This window comes from Epinephelus fuscoguttatus, linkage group LG11 (genome assembly GCF_011397635.1).
Source record: "Epinephelus fuscoguttatus linkage group LG11, E.fuscoguttatus.final_Chr_v1".
In the NCBI taxonomy this organism is placed as follows: Eukaryota; Metazoa; Chordata; class Actinopteri; order Perciformes; family Serranidae; genus Epinephelus; species Epinephelus fuscoguttatus.
The window spans coordinates 14,765,455-14,786,517 of NC_064762.1; the positions used below are offsets into that span (position 1 = coordinate 14,765,455).

The 21,063-nt window shown below is 39.4% G+C and overlaps 1 protein-coding gene across 3 annotated transcripts in view; it reads left to right on the forward strand.

Annotated features, from left to right (window-relative positions):
- flvcr2b (FLVCR heme transporter 2b) overlaps positions 1-21,063 on the forward strand; it is a 38,304-nt gene that overhangs the window by 2,859 nt on the left and 14,382 nt on the right. The window contains exons 1-6 of one of the 3 annotated variants that reach the window (XM_049589430.1): positions 3,543-4,738; positions 7,034-7,175; positions 12,725-12,865; positions 15,758-15,825; positions 17,487-17,590; positions 20,500-20,610. In XM_049589430.1, the coding sequence (XP_049445387.1) occupies positions 4,088-4,738; positions 7,034-7,175; positions 12,725-12,865; positions 15,758-15,825; positions 17,487-17,590; positions 20,500-20,610 (1,217 nt within the window). In that variant the 5' untranslated portion in view covers positions 3,543-4,087. Of the gene's footprint in view, positions 1-3,542; positions 4,739-7,033; positions 7,176-12,724; positions 12,866-15,757; positions 15,826-17,486; positions 17,591-20,499; positions 20,611-21,063 lie in introns of those variants that run through there. The other 2 variants (XM_049589429.1, XM_049589431.1) reach the window with 2 other exon arrangements.

The window sequence follows — 21,063 nt, forward strand, 5'->3', positions numbered from 1 at the left end:
GCACCATGCCACACCACAAAACTGCTCAGGAATGGTCAGAGGAACATGACCAAGACCTGGGCATTGACCTGGCCTCCGAATTCCCCAGATCCCAGTCTGATCAAACATCTGTGGGACGTGCTGGTACCTAACCTCACAACCCACAGGACCCAAAAGATCTGACGCCAACGTCCTGGTGCCAGACACTATAGGACACCCTCCAGAGGTCTTGTGTCCATGCCTTGACAGGTCCGAGCCAAGTCAGGTCCAAGGAGGCCCCACCATGGATTGGGGGTACCTCTGGGGTAACAGCACGTCCCACGAATGTTCAATCAGATATGACCTGGGGTATTTGGAGGCCAGGATGATGCCTTGAGCTCTTTGTCACGTTCCTTGGGCAGCTTTTGTGGCATGACATGGTGCATTGTCCTGTCCATGATGTTTTCCTAACCATAACCAAGAGCTTTTTGTGCCTAAATCTAAACACACATTCATTTAAAGCCTTGTTGAAGGTTTCAACATATCCGCTACCTATTAATGTACAAATGTGATGTATCTGTGATTTGAAGAAACGTACAATGCCAACATTTCTGCGGCGATTGGGTTGCCAAGCACTGTGTGTTAGGAAAAAAAAACTGAGAGCAGAATTTTGAAGTCTGTCAAAGAAAGCTGTACTTGGTGCGGTAGTCCCAGTTTAGTCAAGACGTGATACGCTTAGACGCTTAGACGTGATAAGACGACATTACAGTCACACTAAATGTGTACAGAGTGACACTGATTTAGATGTGGTAGACCATTTATTACATGTTCCATGCGGTGCGGTACATTACCCATGTAAATTGTCCTTTGGATCTCTGACTGTGACTTCACATTAACAACACACGCATAATCCTTCACATCTGTTGTTTTGTGTTTGTCTAAATTAGAGCCAGAGGGGCCTTTTTAAAATCCACCCGAGCAGCCAAATAAGCTGACACGTCGTGCCGCTGCTGTTAATGTAAGCTCGCACATTTAACACTTTAAGACTCTGAACAAACAACACTTGAGTCAACTTACAGTACATCGACTCCAAGTAAAATGTCACTGAAAAGTCATCGCTCAGTGCTGGAAATTTTTTTGCTGTGTGTAACCCAGAGCGCAAACTGAGTTTTTAGATGCAGTTTGAATAAGTAAGAAGAAACATCTTCTGTTTTTCTGACAGACTGCTAATAAGCATCTTAACAAACCTTATGGCTTTCAACTTGCTGTCTTTGTGTATTCGATGCTTTGTTCTTCAGACAGGTTTAACAACACGCTCAAACTGCCTTGAACCTTTTCCTGATGACGCCGCTACAGAGTCAGTATAGAGGTGTCAGAGTTAATCCAACATCAGAAGCCTTATCCAGTCATTTGTGCATGACAAACACAGACAGACAGATAGCTGACTGGAGCAGATGTCCTGTGTCTGTACAAATTTGGCCTTAGGTCAGGTGTGTCATAGGTTATTTTACTGCAGCCTCGCTTAATACCAGCACATTGCATCATGCCACATCCTTCAATGGTCTACAAGAGGGAACAGAGGTCTAATTAAGTCATATCTAAAAGAACCACATTACAGTCTGCACTTTTAGGTTATGATTTTATAAAGAACATAAAACAAAATCTGTGGTGAGATCGAAACAGCAAAGTAGCCCAGTCCCCAGAATAAAATATTGGCATTGTTTGTTTCTGAAAACCACAGGTATGTTACCTTTGTACATTTCGTAACATTTCTAAAATGACGTAGTTCTGTTTACAAGTATATGAGAGGACTTTGTCATCAGTAGGTGGAGGGGAAGATGGATGTTGTGACACCTACAGTATAGGGGAGATGGCAACAGACACACGTATTTGATTTGATGTTCTGTAAGCCAATCACAGTGCACTATGTTCTTAAGTGGACTGCTGCACAGCCTCTCCCCTTTTTCAAGAAGCATGTCTGACCGTAAGGCAAAGAGAAAGCGCGAGACACGTTTGGCTGAATCCAAATGTCCACCCTTTGGACTTGCGGATCGTATGTACTGTGGCAAGTTCACCGTCTAAGCTGCTAAGACAGCCCCCAAGACTGTTTTACTCGCTGCCATGGAAACATTCAAGCGACGATTACAATCACTGTAACTGTATTCCGTATTCTCATCTGTCCCTGTAAATAACAAGATATGAAACTCATGTAAAGGGTTGTTTTGTGAGTGAACAAATTTAATTCATGGTTAACATATAGACTGCTGCAGACATTCAGATACAAAGACGGTTGTAAATAAGGACCAAGCTATGACTAAATAAATTGGCTTGACCTATTGTTTCCATCAGAGGATCTTTATTTGTTTTTCGGCCACTTTTCTAGACCATATTTTTGACATTACACTGCGCAACCTATAGGGTAGGCTGCAATAATACAATGCATTTTGATTCCCCTCTAAAAGCCTATATTTCTACATATTTCTTGTATCATGATGTTGAATATTATTTCTGGCCTACATGATTTAAGTATAGTTCTAATAGGCTACAGTAACTGTTTTATATATACATGAGTTTTGTTGTTTTAGGTGCCTACTGAAAATAATAACTACTACATTTTGTCCGTATTGCAATGATTTGTGGACAATTAAATCAATGAAGTCTGCACCCCAAACAGACTCTCCGGAAGTCTGCATAAAGTCCGCTCGAGGGCCCTTATGGACTGAAGGAATTTTAGATTTGGACAGCCGGCAGCACTGGGACTCTCAGACTTTGTGGGTGTTTTCCCGGGAAGTCTGGGAGTGCTGCTGGCTGTCTGCAAGTTGTGTTATATTACTTATACATGTCAAGATATCGTGAAATATTGATAGGTTTTACTCAGAGTTTTTGACGACAGTAGTAGTGAAAGCAATAGATAAATACAAAACGTTGTTGAATTGATTTTTCAATTGATGTTATCAGCTTATGATGCTTCCTATTGATTAAGTACACATAATATTTGTCTCAGGAGGTGTTGAACCTAGTGTTATCTGGAGATACTTAGGAAATTGAGGATATTCTAAGTCCAAATGAGAAATACAATACAAAATATATGTACTATGTGTTTTAAAACATCACTTTAATTACTGATATGATGTAGCCTTTTAGTAAAAATGAATTAACTCATGTTTATTGTTGGAAAAAAAGGACGGTTTATTGTCATTTTTACCACTGGTAGTTTCTCATATTCAGATTCTCTACATTGGAATGGACAGAAAAAATAACACTTAATGAAGTATTTTAATTTGGAAAAAAAAAAAAAAAGCTAATGATTTTTGAGTGCATTTAGAGAAGAACTCCAGCATTACAATGTGTTTTGTGTACACAACATAAGTAGGTTCGAATGGGTTAAGCCAAAACATGTTCTTTTCCTGTCCTTAAACAAGTGGTTTTGTGGCTAAATCTAACCACATGTCAACCACAGCATTGTCACAACATAAAATTGAAACATAAAGAAACATAAAGTTGCATTATATCCACCACATATTTAACATATACATAGAATATACAGTAACATACCTGTGGTTTGTGGAAATGTATAATGCCAACATTTACTCTGTGTTGCTGAAGGAAAAGGATATTCAGGAATTATCCTCAACAGTACAGGCCAGGGATCGGTAGGTGATCAATAACAAAAACCTGGAAACATTAACCTGTGGTAGCAGCTGCAAAATCCTCCTAATGAGTCAGCCTGCACAAGAGACTTAACTAAAGTTCAACAGAGAAATGAATCTGTTTCTGTTTTCTGGGGTCACTGTTACTGAGACAGTTAACTAAAGAGGTAACACAAGGTCTGAGTTTGTAGGAGTGGTTTGAGTAGAATGTAAAGATTTCCTATGTTAATGTCATATGACAGGACTGAACTGATAAATAGGTGGTATAGAGGCTAAATGCCATCACATGCATGAGTTGTGAATGGACTGAGGACACGAGTAAAACTCCAGCTGTGCTCTCTCTCTGGCTTCTCTAAGAAAACCATCGTCCTGCTCCAGGCAGTTTGCACACAGGACAGCGAGCTGTGAGGACACAAGCTCCAAATCTTAAGACCTCTCACCTCTCACGCTCCAGGGGCCCCCACTTTAAGACAGTTACAATGCCACAAAACAATGCTTTGAAAGACAACCATGCAAATCCTGAACTCGGCAGTGAAGAATGGCCGTGGTCCAAGGCTGCAAAGAATCCCGCTCCGGGCCTCGCTTCGCTGCAGTGGACTCCAGGACCTCTGGGCAGAGCCATCTCCATTGGGTCACGGTTGGACGTCGAGGCTTTGCACGGTGACCGGGCAGAGCTGGTCCCAAAGGCTGAGACCAAACTTTACCACCGCCGCTGGGTCATGCTGTTTCTCTTCAGCGCCGTCTCAGCCAGCAATGCCTTCATGTGGCTTCAGTACGGCATCATAAGCAACATATTCATGCGCTTCTACAACATTGACTCTCTGGCCATCGACTGGTTGGCCATGATCTACCTGCTCACTTACATCCCACTCATCCTGCCCGTCCTGTGGCTCCTGGACAACAGGGGAATCCGGGACGTTGTCCTCGTTGGATCGGCCTTTAACTGCATTGGTGCTTGGATAAAAATTGGTAGCGCCGGTCCCGATCTGTTCCCAGTCACCTTTTTTGGCCAGTTTGTGTGCTCAGTAGCCACAGTGTTCGTCCTGGGTATTCCCTCTTACCTTGCCTCAGTGTGGTTTGGAGACAAAGAGGTTTCCACTGCTTGTTCCATAGGAGTTCTGGGAAACCAGGTTTGTCTGAATATCTAATTAATCCCCATTTAATTTCTACTACTGCAGCAGAGTCCACACAGTGAGGCAGCTGTCTGGAGATTATGCAGCTGCACTGGATGCCAGAGTTACACAGGACTTCTAGTGTCTTGGTGCAAGAGTCCAGAGAAAATAGTGTCAACTGTTTGCTGAAACCTCCCTGTCCTACTTTGTCTGTTCAGCTTAACATGTTCATATAGCAACCTGATTTGGTACTAATAAGAGAATAAGTAGAAATGCATGATTTTGGATTTTTACTGATATTCCAGAGAACATCAAGTCTCCCTTATAGTGCTACTAAAATATTGTTATGCCTACCCTAATCGTGATGGCCCACTCGCAGATGCAGACTTAAAATACAGTGCTTCTGAAGATGTACACATTGACAGGACAATGAATAGGAAACTACTTCAACGTAGGTCCCATGTAAAAAAAAAAATGTCATATGAAAGTAAATAAAGTAAGAGTTATCCCAGTTTATCAGGCTTGGATGATGCTCTCCCTCAGACTATCCACAAACCAACCAGGGCAAAGCTGACCTATTGGATTAATAAAAGTCACATAATTTATGCGTCATCTCATCCACCTGTCATATCAGCAGGAATGTTCATCACAGTCTTTATCTGCTGATACTGATGACGTGCAGATATTTTTGTGCATCCCTAAGAATAACTATTCCAAGATGGTTTTCTTTGGGGCTAAAAGTTGCATGTGGTGTGTTTCAGATGATTGACACAAGCTTGTTTGAAAACCAGTTTAAAACAGTGGTTCCCAACTGGTGGGTCATGGTCCAAAAGTGGGTTGTGGGTCCATTCTGAATGGACCACAAGTGATTTTCAAACGAATTAACTTTGCAGTGAATTTTCAGCACAGGGCTTTTATTTTGAAGCGCCGTTTCCTGCTGTAGAGTGAGTAAATAACAGCTACTTAACAGAAACGGCTAACTAGCTCAATGACATGGCCAAAAGCAAGTATGATGGTCAATATAACAAACTCTGTGGGACCTTGAACTAGTGGTAACTGGTGTGAAAGATTTAGTGGCATCTAGTGGTGAGGTCACAGATTGCAGCCAACTGAAACTTCTCCAGCATGCATAGTGTGTAGGAAATCTATGGTGGCTAAAGCGAAATTGCAAAAATAAAAATGGCCCTATCTAGAGCCAGCGTTTGATTTGTTTGTTCTGGGCTGCTCTAGAAACGATGTGTTGGACTCTGTGAAAGAGGACCCGTGCAGTATCTAAATATAAACGGCTCATTCTTAGATAACAATAACACTACATTTCTTAGTTTCAGGTGATTATAATCTAATGAAAACAGAGTTATGACTGTCCTCCTGAGACCTCAGCTTCTGTTTGGTATATTGGCTATTTGGGATCAGTAGGACCTGACAAATATAAAAATTGTCTTTAAACAGGAAGTATTTGTGGGGAAAAGAAATGATGTCCTCATATGGGGACAATGGGTTTATCTTAATAGTCTCAAGTGTGTCTAATAAAGTGTCTAATAAAGTATAAAACTTATCACCTGAACATTGATGTGCAAAAACTAAATTATAAATGTTGCAACAAATCTAAAAATCTTGTAATTCATTAATTTGGAAACTCTGCATGAATTTTCCTTGATCCACACTCCAAGCTAGGAACGTCCTTTTGTCTGTAGGAACAGTCTGTCACACCAAATTGGTCCCAATGTCATCAGAGGAGACGATTATAAAAGCATGCTGCTGTTGCTAAAGTTGGGCAAATTTGTTGCCACATCAAAGTACAAACATCATTAATCATAAATAAACAAGTTTCAGCCATAAAATGTGATCAGGTTTTGGACCTTGTCCACTTTTGTGTCGGGATTGGCTGTAGACTGACTTGGCAGAGATGGCTGCCATCTTGTTTTTACATGGATTAGTGTATTAGGCAATTGCTACCATTAGATGACACAAAAATGTGTCCATGTATGGGGTAAGGTGCAGCAAACCCAGAATGTTATGTCCTCATATGAGGACGCGAGGTCTCAGGAGGATATTATGTACCATTTCTGCCAAGAGATGCCCCTAAATCCTACACACTGGACCTTTAAGTGCAAACAATAATAGCACATGTTGTGGTACCATTCAGTCAGTATGTGTGGAAATTAGAAAATAAGGGGCAATAATGGTGTTAAAAGCAAAACTTTCCTGATTTAAAGCCATTCTGGTTTTATTTAACTGAGAAAACAAAAATGTGTCTTTGCCCCTGAACTGTTTTTTCTTTAATTTATGTTGTATGTGTTGACTGTGTTCTAGTTGGGTATTGCCATTGGGTTCCTCGTGCCTCCCATCTTGGTGCCTAATGTGGACGACTTGGACGAGCTGGCTCACCACATCAGCATCATGTTCTACATCACAGCAGGAGTGGCGACGTTACTCTTCGTCCTTGTTGTCTTCGGTAAGATCTGTCATGTCAAAACTAGTGTTTTCATACTTACTTCCAGTCTTATCTAGCCATGCAGACGGAGCCGGATATCTGCAGATAAAACCGAAACTTTCAGCATGGCTAGACACCGTGACTTGTTTCCTGCAGTTTCAACAGTTTTTCAATTTACATAAAATGTAGATTAAGTGGATTCAAATGCAGTTTTAGGCTGATACTGCACAGTGCAACCAGTGATCTTTTGTGAATGGATAAACAGGGTGAGGTGGTCAATGAAGCAGTCAAGTGAGTGAAGTGAATGAAGTCAGAGGTGACATCACCTCACTTAGCTTTTCCCCTTCACTTGATACTGTTAAATAGAAGTACACTGTTTCATGTGTATTGTCTCAGTCTTTTTCGCTCAGGCTAATGGGATTTTCTTATTCAGTGGATCAGCTTGATGAAGGTTTTAATTTACAGCAGACTTCCACTGTGACAAGAAGCACCATTCAGTGGACAAGAAAAGTGCTGACCTGCATGCTCGCACCAACACAAAACCCTCCCAGAAGGGGTGGTTTACAAAAAAGATGCTGTTGTGGTGCAAGTGAGGTCAGGAGAAATGTCACGGGAACAGGCACAAAAGTACTTCAACATACTGGACAGGATTGTTTTTTAAAGTATATATTACTTATAGATGAGGGTGTGGGCTTAGCTTCAACATTGGTGGGGGCAAAACACATGAAACTGGAGATTGAGAGTCTTCCAATACAAAATAATTTCTTGCTTTTGGTGAATTTTTATGCACCAATCTGTGCCCCTACACCTATGGTTATAGATGTATTAGAGGCCTGTGATCACAAAAGGACGTTTACTGGTAGAGGGAAGTGGCCTGACTTAACGTGACCAACAGGATGTGAGTTGTCAGGAAAATTGCTTAGTTGTAGTCTGCTTCATATCTGCTGCTCATGCCTTTTAACCCTCTTTGTCTTTTTCCTGCCACTCCCTAATGCATTATCTCACAGTTTACTTTCCTAATTGTACATTGAGCACTCATGTAGGAACCACATTTGTTTTCTCCCTGTGAGCTAGAATCATAGGGAGGAAGAGAAATTAATACCTAAAATGCTCAGTCAGAACAGAGTAGGAAATTATGAGCTGTTAATATGTAGTAGTCTATAGAGAGCAGAGGGTTTGGTAGTTGTATCAGAGGAGGAACAAGTTACATGAAAAAGCCGTTGTCCTGTCAGGACAGGGGGAGGGTGCGGGTGCTCGTAAGCGTTCTGCATTCAGAAACACAAAAGGATGCTTGTGAAGGCATTCCATAGTGGCACCACGTACAACATTCAGACAAATCGTCAGTGTAGTTAGTGTAAAGAGAAACAAAGATATCGAGTAGATAGAGAGAAATTTACCCACATCATATATCTCTTAAGACCTGCACCTCCCCAGAAATACACGTTGCAGTGGTACAGATCTCCTGTTGATTGTGTACTTATTTTGCATGCCTAGTTTTTTAAGTTTTAAGTTTTAAGTTTAAATTTTGAAATCTTTAATCTGACTCTTTCCCCTTGACTGCTGTAACACTGGAATTTCTCAATTATGGGATTAATAAAGGTGTATCTTATCTTACCTTATCTTAACCTGACACCATTTCCCTCAGAGGAAATGAAGCTTTTATTTACTATAATTACACAGATAAGAAACAGTAAATTGTGAAGATAAAAAAGCCTCCTCAAAATTGCATTTCATGTCTAGTGTGTGATTTATCCTGGCTTCATATGAGTAGAGGAAAACTCCGCTCATCACAAGGCTAATTTAAACAATGTAAAATGCCATAGGCTTGTGCTAATAACATTAGCATGTTGTATTTGTTTGGAAAACGTGTTTAGTATAAGACAGTTGTTTTGTCAGTGAACCTTGTGAGTTGTAATGGAGCCGAATTTTGTAACATTACCTTTGTTGAATGTTGCTTTTGTTCCTGGCTTCATGTGAGTAAAGTCCGCTAGCTGCTAGGCTAATTTAAACAATGTAAAATGCCATAGGCTTGTGCTAATAACAGTAGAACAGAAAATGTGTCCAACAAAAGACAAGTGTTATGTCTGTTGCTAGTAAGACATGTTTGATGTGTGTTTTGAATCAACAGCTTTACAGCACTGGTTAGCTAATGTTAGCTTTGTCCGCTCTTCACTGCACACCCGCCGGGTTAAATGGGAGATAGCTAGGGGCTCCACTCATTCGTAATTACTGCTGTAAACACTGTCCCCGTGGTTGGACGACGTTACTGCAGAAACATTATGGGCACCCTCCAGTGTCCCCAGCGTGTTAGTCCTGGTGAATAAGCAGCTTCATTTTGAGCCACAAAACCTCTTTGGCATTTTAACCATGTTAGAACCACTAGCTATGCTTACACTGCTAATGGTGCTAACAGTGTTAATAGCGATGCTAAAGAGGGTTTGGGGCTCAAAATTGAGCTGCTGCTTTAACAGGGTGACCTGGGGGGAGACTGGAGGGTGGGTGCAATGTTTTCAAAGCAACTCTGTTGGGACTGGCAGGGCGTTACTAGTGGTAATTGCTGAATCAGCGGCGCCGCTAGCTAGCTCCCACGGGGTCATCCCTATGTTTCCAGGGTTCTATGTTCCCCGCTTATCACCCAAAAGGCTTCTATGTTTCCCGCTTGGTTGAGCAGGGAACATAGAACCCGGGAAACACAGAACCATTTTTGTGTAAGCGGGGAACATAGAACCTTTTTTGCAGGGATAAGTGGGGAACATAGAACCCAGGAAACAGATACGTTCCCGCTCCCATGCTTGGCTGGTGCGCAGTGCAGAGCAGCCAAGGCTAGCTAACCAGTGGAGACCAGAGAGTGAGCAGTGGGCACTGTGTTTCCGTGGCTAGCTATCTGTCTGTGTCCTAGCAGATCCGGGTAGTACACAGCGCAGGAAACCGTTCATAGTATTTCTACGTGATTTCGGTTAACCGCCAATTACTCGCATGCAGTTGATTCTTATGGCAAATGGATGTGACTTACGCTGCTCTTGGTTACTCCAGCGAGATAATTCACACCAGTTGGCCACAGTGGTTTCATGATATGACACATATACTCACAGACATAGCACACCCTCACACATACATGCAAGATGCCATGTGTGAGGGTTGTCCTGCTGGCAGGGCCATCTGTAGCCCTGCAACAGGCCCGTGAGTCAGCAGGGCAGACAGAGTCCCAGGATTCAGAGATTTGCATAAACAGTGTGCAAAGAGAGGTGAGAGAAGAAGCTTGGCGGCTGCCTTCCTCTGAACAAATTGGCTGCCAAAGTTAACCACAGAGAAAGTCTGCGTTAAGATAAGAGTTGATCTGGTTGAGTGAGTAAGGGGAATCACCGGGGGTGGCAAAGGGAAATGAGTTCGCACAAACCATTATTTTTTTTTAAAAAAAGTACAGTTTCAACTAATTTTGCATTTCTTTTGAATAAAAATGACATGCGGCTAAGATCATTAACAACTTCACGGGGTCTATTAGAGCAGCTGTCTCAAAGAGCAGGTTAGTTTCATAGTGATTAGTGAGACTGATTACTGAACACAAGACCTCAGGTCAGATCTGCTGGAGGGGGGGGGGGAGAAAAGACTGGTTGAGCTCCAAGAGCCACAAAGATCTGTGATTCACCATGAAGCCTGTGGTAACATGCCTCAGTCAGAAGAGAAGAGACTGACACAGGTCCTTACACATATATAAGGGTATCTATGACATGTAGCCTACTATGTGGAGGTGTGCTGAGTGAGGTGGAGTTGTGCGGACTTGTCCAGCTCTGAATATGTTCTTTTCTGCGGCTCAGTGGGGCTCCATGCTCCTCTCATTTCTAGGACATTTGAAGCACTCTTTCCTTATAAAGAGGAGAAACAAGACATCCAACAGTAACCTAGTGTTATTTTAAGCGCTAAAACATTCAATATTTCCCTTACAATTTGTTCTTTAGCAGCTTCTAAATAAAAAGACATTTTTTCATATTTTGACATCACATACAGACCAGAGGTCCAATTTTTCTGGTTGCACATCATTTTATGCACGTTTTCCTGTGAGTCAGTTAAACTTAAAGGAGCTGTGTGTGACAGCCGGAGCATTAAAGGAAAACTGCACCCACAAAATGATCATTTGTGTATCAATTACTCACCATGAGGTGACATGAATCAGTGAAGAAAACTTTGTTTTTCTCGCATGCCTCTACAATAAATGGAGAATCCAAAAAGGCTAGTCGAGCTGTAACTGTAGCTTGACTTAACTGTGTATGTAAATGTGCACGCGTGTCGAACCATCCATTTACAAACTCACACACAACCCAAGTCTCATTTATCCAGTCATATGCTCAGTACTTCCTGAACATATGCGTATTTGCTAAAACATTCCGACTTAAAACATGCCAGTATGAACAGTTTCATGTATGGCTGAGTAGCATGCCTGGCCAAACGCATACATTTGAACTCTTTTCAAGCAGAGCTTATATACAGGCGCGTGCCCAGGCACGATCAGGGTGCGCTACTCTTCTGGGGAAGTGTTTTATATTGTAACATTTTAGTGAAAATGCATGTTTTTGGGACGTACTTAGCATATGACTGGATAAATTAGACTCAAATTATACTGCTTGTTTTACGTGAGAGTTTGAAAAACTGATATATTTTAGCTGTTGTTAAACTTGGCCCCCAATGACCTTATAAAAATGGTGTCCCGAGGAGTTACTGAGGTCACGCTCCTTTTATGTGTGTTGTAATCTGAGTCTCACTGGTTAGCTAGTTGCCACCTCTCTGCACTGTGCTTATATGGCTGTTACTGCAGATAATGCTGTCCCAAACCAAACCACAGTGGCCAAACGCCCACCCTCAGTCCCCCTTCACATTACCACTGTAAGCTCTGTCAGCACTGCCGTTGTCGGCACTGTTAGCACCGCTAGCTGGTTGTTGCTGCCTCTGCCAACCTTTTGTGTGCAGGCAATCCCAGCTCAGACGTTGAATGGTAAATATGCTCTGATTGTTGCATACAGCTCCTTTAATTTACATATTTGTACACACTGCAGTGTTGACTATAATTTATATAATGATGAAGGTGCAAACGAATTTAAGAGGTTAACAATGCAACATGTCTGACAATAAACCAGGACACAGGATATATGTTATAAGATTTTGTTCACTAGTCTTTGTTCATGACTGTGTTCCCTTATGTCTAAATGTTTATTCACGAGCAAGGAACAAGCAACCAATCAGATACGTTTCAGAAGATTTATTGGACAGTGATGGATGGATGGATGGATGGATGGATGGATGGATGGATGGATTATTGAGTGCGGTGTGGGGAGATTTGGAGGTCCGTAGTGGCGCCAAGGCATCGATGAACCCCTAGTGTCCTAGAGGAGAGGAGACAGGGAGACAAGGTGAAAGAGGGTGGGAGGGAGAGATGTGAATGCAGGAACGAGAGACTGAGGAAAGGGTTAGTTCCGCTTATATAGTAGGCTAGAAGGCTGTGATTGGTGTGTGTTCCCGCTCCTGAAACTGCACTTTAACAAGTTTCGAATATTGACTTTGGTGTCTTCATACGTCAGTTTTCCAGGAGCGTCCTAAACTTCCTCCGACTCAGGCCCAGGCCACAGCTCGCACCATCCCACCAGAACACTACTCCTACACCGCTTCTATCCTCAGGCTGCTCCGCAACAAGCCCTTCATCCTCCTCATCATTACTTATGGTGAGTCATCATCACTGTCCACAGTAATAGTTGTTTGTCTGAGTTAATTCTATGGACCAAAAACATCCACAATTTCTGATCTGTGTGGTTTGAAATGTTTGATTTCTGATTTCTTGATCTTTCAAGTGGATATGGCAGTGTTGCCAGCAAACAGTTGCTTATTTGCATATCGAGCAGCTACAGATCAACATTATCAATCATGTTTATCTAATGAATGTAAGTCCAATATTTCCTCTCTTTTAGCTATGTTTTTGGTCTCCACCCTCTTCAGAGGCAAATGTCTGTCTCTAGTAAAGATATCGACATTATAGTCACTTTAAAATCGACCAATCCAGCTGAAAACAGAGGACAGATTCAGGTATTCCCCAACACATCATCAGAGTTGACTTGCACCACATCAGTTACTGGTTCAGCTGGAAAATAGGTGTTACATTAGCATAGAAATCACTTACTGATCTTGAAGAAAGCCCCAAGTCTCGCCTTTTAAAGTGTAACTAGGTTTATCATATTATAAGTCATAAACATGCACAAAGTCATTAGTTATCCAGACGCTCATAGCAGAGTGTGCTTGACCTGGAGGGGTCCAAAGTTTGCTTATAGTCTGGCAATATTTAACAAATGAACGATGTGTCCTTAAGATAAGAAGTTTTATGAAGTTAAATGACTCTGGGATATGAAATTAGTTTCTTTGCAGTGAAATTAGTCGAGTTTGTCAAATCACAGCCGCTACGTCCAACAGCTGTGAGCAGTTTGAGGAAACACTTTCATCTTGCTTGACCCAACTGTTGTGTCACTTCATGTGACGATTCATGTGACTTTTATTAGTGTGTGTGTGTCTCCGTGTGTCCTTCTGTCTTTCTGCATATGATTTTAAGACTGCCAGATAACTATTTGGTATCATGTGATTTCCGCTCTGTCCTACAGGCTTAATCCAGTTGCCAAAATAAATGTTGACACTGTACATATCTGCAAACCATGGATTTGCTGCTTTTGTATGTCTCAGATGTAGCAGATATCTTGAATCCTTACATCTTTTTCAATTCATCAATTTTCAAGTTTATGTTTTCACGATGCTTTCATTGAAGTGTGGTCATGGAAAGACATAAAACCACTTGGTTAGGGTTAGGAAAATATAATGTTTTGGCTTAAAATGCCTGGTTCTGTTTACCATAAACACAGCTGGACATGTCCCGAACTGTCATTAAAGATTACCTGCTTTTCTTGCTACGGACTTGACTGGAAATGTCTCGTCGAAAATACCCAGTTTTGTTGCCAGAAAAGATCTTGTTTTGTTGCCACAAATACAAATGAAAATATCCTGAACTGTTTTTCTAAATCACCTGCTTTTATATCTACAAACACAGCTGGACACAATCCCAAACTGGGATTGGTCACCGCAAACTCGACTGGAAAGGTCCCAATGTCTCGTCAAAAATACCACAAACATAAATGGAAATGTCCCGAACTGTCGTTAAAAAATACTCATCCCAAATTTTTGTTGAGTACGCAGTTTTGTGGCCAAAACACAATGAGAAATGTCCTGAACTGTCACTAAAAAACATATGCTTTTATTGCTGCAAACATGGCTGGACATATCCCGAACTGTCTTTAAAGATTACCTGGTTTTGTTGCCACAAACACAGCTGAAAATGTCCCAATGTCTCGTTGAAAATACTCAATTTTGTTGCCACAAACAAGAATGAAAATATCCAGATCTGTGGTTAAAAAATACTTGGTTTGGTCGCCACCAACAAGACTGGAAATGTCCCGATGTTTTGTTAAAATTACCCAGTTTTGTGGCCACAAACACAAATGAAAATGTCCTGAACTGTCATTAAAAAATGCACGCTTTCATTGCTACAATCACGACTTGACATCTTCGGAACTGTTGTTAAAGAATACTTTGTTTGGTCGCCACAAACGTGACTGGAAATGCCCCGATGTGCCCTTTAAAAAAGAACAAGTTTGGTTGGCACAAAACAGCTGAAAATGCCCTGACGTCTTGTTTTGTCCCACGGACACGAATGAAAATGTCCTGAACTGTCATTAGAAAGCACCCACTTTTGTTGCTACAAACACGAATAGAAACGTCCCAACGGGTCGTTGAAAATACAGCTTTTATTGCTGTTGTGGCAGAAGTGAACAAATACAGAGTCAAACGATCAGGTTGTCTTTTGTGCTATTTAATAAAGTGTTAAAACAGAATAATAAGAGTTATAACAGAGTCAGTTTATTTCAGCTGAAAGGTCCTGGCTCTGACACCTGGAGTGCCCTCTGTAGGTCTGACAAAGAATCACAGATTCAGTCACGTAATATAATTAAACCTCAGAAGTGTACAGCAGGAGGGAGGCACAGGGAGACCTTCGGTTAACTGATAACTGTCATGAAAACAGCTACAAAGCAATCTTCTCATACACAAATGAAAAGTCTCCAAGGACACAGTTTACCTCTGGAACAGTGAAGCGTTATACACAAGAGGAGGCAGAATACGACATGTTTCTTTCATTTTACATCCTCACTTGTTTTATTCTCTTAACAATTTTCCAAAAATGCTGTTTTTATGCAGGTGTATGTTCTTCCTGTGTCGTTAATGTCTGAGTAACCGACTGTATCTAAAACCTTTGCTCAAGACAAAATCCTCCGACCTTTGAAGACCTGTCCTTTTATAGAAGTCCTTGGTTTGGGTCGGCTCTCTGTTTAGGAAACCAGCCTGATGAGGGTCATCTGACACAAACCAAAACCCTTCAACTGCTCTCATTAAAGCATTTCATAATTCTCATAAGGAAGTTAGCTCAATGCTTCGTTAACATTGTGAAAGGTTTCCTGAAAGATGTTTCTGTCCTGTGGTTTGTCGCGTGAAGACTTTGTCTGACAGTATTTCCCACTGCACAGGTTTGAACGTGGGTTGTTTCTATGCTGTTGGCACCCTGCTGAACCGCATGATCATCGAGCATTACCCTGTAAGTCCCGCCCATTGTTTCTGTGTACGAATAATAACATGCAGTTTGGTGTTTCCTCTGTATTAATATCTATTACCTAATATTCTTGTTACACTTTCCGTAGTTTGATATTTCAGGACTTAATAAGCTGATTTTACTGTTCTATTTTGCATTGCAACCACACTTTGGTGACTTACACTGCAATATTTAATACCCAAGAAAAAAAACCAAACAATATCAATAAATTGCAGTGTGGTGACAGATTAAAGGAACACTTCACTCCTCCAAAAAACATTTTTATATCAGTAACTCACCTCATGTTTCATTGACTTTTTTCCTTGTACACCTCCACTGTGAACGAAGAATCCAAAAACTGAAAAAACAACAACAACAAAAAAAAAATAGGTGACTAGGTGACCCCGTTTAGATACAGCAAAATCAACAAGAAAATCAGCCTCCATCAGTTAGTTTATTTGTGTTCTTGTGTGACTTTGGTGTTTGAAAGGGTTAGTTCAGGTTCACCAAAGTCATACAATAACACAGACAATCTGCAGTGGAGTCCGGCTGAAGTTGTAGCCCAGTTCCATGTCAGAAAGGACTGTCTGTTTGGGAAGAACTGAGCATACGACTAGATAAATGAGACTTAGATTATGTTGTTATGTTTGTAAACAGATGTTTTGATGTAGTTTTGCTGTTAAACGTGGTCGCCCATTTTTTTTTCAGTTTTTGGATTCTTCGTGCATGTTTTGGTATATTTTTGTTGTTGTTTAACACCGACCTCGATGACTTCAATTCATCAAGAATTTTCTCTGCTTTTTGATTCTTTGCTCACAGCGAAAGCAAGGGAGAAAAAATAGGTTTGCTTCACAAATTCTAACATGAGTTGAGTAATTGATGTATAAATTGTCATTTGTGGGGTGAAGTATTCCTTTCACAAATGATAATTTCAGTTTTCTCTGGGCAAAACAATTATTCATTGCTTATTAGAAGTTTTTTTTCTTCGACGATTTTATTTTAATTTTAATATTTTTTGTATCTTAAGTAGTAGTGTTAAACACTGTAGCAAAATGCACATTTTTATTTTACTTTATCTTATTTTATTTTATTTTATTTTATTTATATCTTGGATTTTATTTTATTTTATTTCATTTATATCTTTGATTTTATTTTATTTTTTAAATTTTTTTACATCTTTAGTTCTAGTGTCAAACACTAGCAAAAGGCACATTTTATTTTTATTTTAATTTTATTTTCATTTTTTTCATTTTACTTTATTTTATTGCTTTATATGTCCATACTTCTATTGCATACTCTTATTCTTACTTCTTCTAATTCTCTATTCTTTACATCGGGGCAACTGTTAACGAAACATAATTTCCCCTGGGGAATCAAGGAAGTATTTCTGTTTCTGATTTTTCCACCGAAGTATCGCAACAGGATGCTGCTAACATATTTGTATAATTTTACAGAATAACATTACCTGCTGAAGCTTTAATTTAATTTTACTCTCCATCAGTAGGTGGTGTAGAGAAAGGATTTATGTGACACCAGATGTGAGACTCAACTCTCCTCCACTCCCCTGCCTGAAATGAAATGTGCTGTCTCTCAAACTGCCTCACCTTTCCTTGGTATGAAAGGCCGTAAGGGCGTTAATCTAAGTCCTATCCTTCTTGACCCCGTAGGGAGAAGAGGTGAATGCTGGGAGGATTGGCCTCACCATTGTCATCGCGGGGATGGTCGGCTCCCTCATATGTGGCATTTGGTTGGACAAAACTAAAACCTACAAGTAAGGCGAATGTTGTAGAGGAAAAGCACAGGATCTTTTTCCTCATATGACTTCTTTTAAGCTGTATCTATATATTTAGCGGACCCTATTTGACCCGAGCAGCCACACAATCGTTTTTCTGTCCTGTTTATTGTCATTTCACTTCTCATCTCGCTGCAGTTTTTGTTTAGTGTTTATTTGTTGGGGCTCTGTGTCTGTTTATCCAGGTGCAGCTTGCTGTTCTTAACACTGATAGCCGTGGCCTCATGAGCCTTTTGGCTGTGTAGTGACAGCAGGGTCCGCCCCATGGGGGGTTTCAGTCGACCTCCCATTGTCTTATTTACGAGAGTTTTGTTCTGCAAATGAAGGAATGTGAGTGTTTGTGGCTCACATGCAGAGACACATTCAGTCTTACCTGACTCTGTTGTCTCATCCAGATATTTGAATTACTCTCATATGTATTTTAAATACACTGGTTGCTCATTCGCACACACTTTCGGATGCATCTTTTAATTGAGACATTTCAGTGTTATTACAAATCCAGTGGAATCCTGCGGATACAGTCGGTATTAATGGGAACAACCACAAAACAATGGGGAAATCAAAGCTTTTGCTAGTTACATTAAAGTTGCTGTATGGCTTTCTGCATGTGAAATAAGCTTAGAAATCCAGAGTTAAAGGTGCTTCTGTCAACCTGGATTCCTTTTTCAGTTTTTTTGTGTGTCTAAGTGACGAATGGGAACACCATTTTTTAAAAATTTTTTTATGTCTGCTAAAAGTACTTGTTTTTGTCCATGACAGGCTCAGGTTGTTATTTTAAGTGTTTGAAAAGAACATTTAAAGGATCCCTACAGAGACAGAGCTTATTTCAAAGAGTACGATCGTTTTTGGTTAACAGAAAACAGCCTCGAAATCACGATTGCCAGTCCCACCAGAGTCCATTTAAATAAACAGCAATTTTATCATCATAAAACACACTTCATTTAAAGTCTGCAGCAACAAAATAAAACTCACAGAGTACATTTTGGTTCATGTTTCCACTATTCCAACAATCACCAACTCTGGTTTAGTTTAAATAAACCCTTAATTCATCCAGTTAGATGTAAAGATAGGCTGACTCTATACACACTTAAATCAGTGTTTATTTGAATGGAGTCTGGTGGGTTTGGCAGTAGTGATTTTGAGGCTGTTTCTTGTAAAACAACTTGTCTAACACCTTATCTGTACAATGTTAGATTGTTTAGCCACTGGTACAAAAGTTGAGACCCTTCAAGGACCTGTAGGTCTTGAGGTTGTAAATCTCTGCATGATAATGTTTTAGCATTTGTTCAGACATAGGCTCATGGTGCTGTTCATTACAGATTTATGTATATTTATTTAAAATGTCAGACTGCAGCTGACATTTTTTAAAATGTGTGTGTGTGTGTGTGTGTGTGTGTGACAGTATCATGTGTCATTGCTCCAAACATGTCTCGTATATTAATAAGTGGCAGTAATTATGTTGTGAGTTTCATGGAAGGGGTCCTGGTGCACAAAGACAAAGGAAGCAGGGGCCAGCTCATTAAAACACTGCTCCATAGCGCTACTAGTGGTCAAAAACTCCACAGTGTACATTTACATTTTGATGCTGTCCATGATTTTTTATTAGACTGCTTTTAATCGTCATCATTTTTTTAAATCATTTGAGATGCGACATCTGTCTGTGGAGGACAAAAACTGACATAACAAGTATCAATTAATAATTATCTGTATGAATAAATCGATAAATAAATACAGGATTTAATAAGTAAAAAATACATACATACATACATACATACATAAATACATAATTAAATAATTAAAAAAAAATAATAAATAACTGATGAAATAATTCTGAAAATAAATATAGAGGTTAAATAAATGCATAAACAAGTAAATAAATAAATACACACAGGATTAAATAAGCAAATATAAGGATAAATAAATGCCAAAATAAATGAAGAGAATAAATAAATGCATAAATAAATATGAAAATAAATGCATAAATAAATATAGAGATTAAATAAATGCATAAATAAATATAGAGATTAAATAAATGCACAAACAAGTAAATAAATAAATACAGGATTAAATAAGTAAATAAAGGATTTTTTTAAATGCTGAAACTAATATAGAAATAGATGCATAAATAAATAAGTACAGGATTAAATAAGTAAATAAAAGAAAAATATAGTGCTGAAATAATGACTACACAGATAGATAAGTAAATAAATGTATAACAAAATGCATGAATATATTAATAAATAAATAAATACAGGGTAAAATAAGTGAATAAAAGAATAAATAAATGCTGAAATCAATATGGAAATAAATTCATAAATAATTACAGAGATAAATAAATGCATAAGCATGTAATTAAATAAATAATTAAAAGAATAAAAATGGGGAAATAAATATGTAGACAAATGTATTAATAACTACAAAATGTCGAAGTTAGGACCTTCTACCTCATTAACACAGACCAAACACAGAACAGAAGTAAATAAATACATTTAGAAATAAATTTAAGATATTTATGTCCTGTTTAATTATCAACTTTATTTATGTATTTATCTATTTATTTCCATACTTAATTTAACATTTATTCTTTATTCATGCATTTATTTTTTCCTGAATTATTTATTCATGCCTGATTTTTTTTATACATTACTAATTTATTTCTGTATTTATTTATTTATCACTGTATTTTTTTTATTCCTGCATTTATTTATTTATTTATTTATTTATTGATACTAAAGTCATTTTTCATCCTCCATAGTCTGACACAGCATCTACTGTAACATGAGGAGTTTATCAACATAAATTCAAAATGCAGCAGTACTCTGAATGTATGATGATGATGATGATGATGATGATGATTATAGTGCTCAATGCTGTATTTGTTTTCCCAGGCAGACAACCCTGGCAGTCTACTTCATGTCTCTGGTGGGGATGATAGTTTATGCTGCTACACTCAGCCTGGGACACCTCTGGGTGGTCTTCATCACTGCTGGAGCTCTTGGGTAATCTTTTCATCACTTATTCTTTTTATTATAGAAGTACTATGACCTAAGTATTTCTTTGTTTCTAGTGGTTTTGCCAGTTTAAATGTTGTTTAGTTAAGGGATAGACAGCCAAATCACCAAAAACACTGTATTTGAATCTGGATTTTGACCTCAGTAAGAGGCTGGATTGAGCTCAGTAATATCACATTTATAGCTCTAACTATTTGCACATTCCTCTCACAGAGGGTCTGTTTCCTCCGCTGCAGTTTTTCAAACTAATATGAATCACAGATGGAAACTTACAGAAAAATTGTGCAACCCTGCTCCATAAAAGTGCAATATTTCTGTTGACATTTGCAACAATAATTTACAGCAGTGTTTATTCAGGGGTCAACGGAGGCCTGATAAGCATTCACACACACACACACACACACACACACACACACACACACACACACACCCTGCACACAG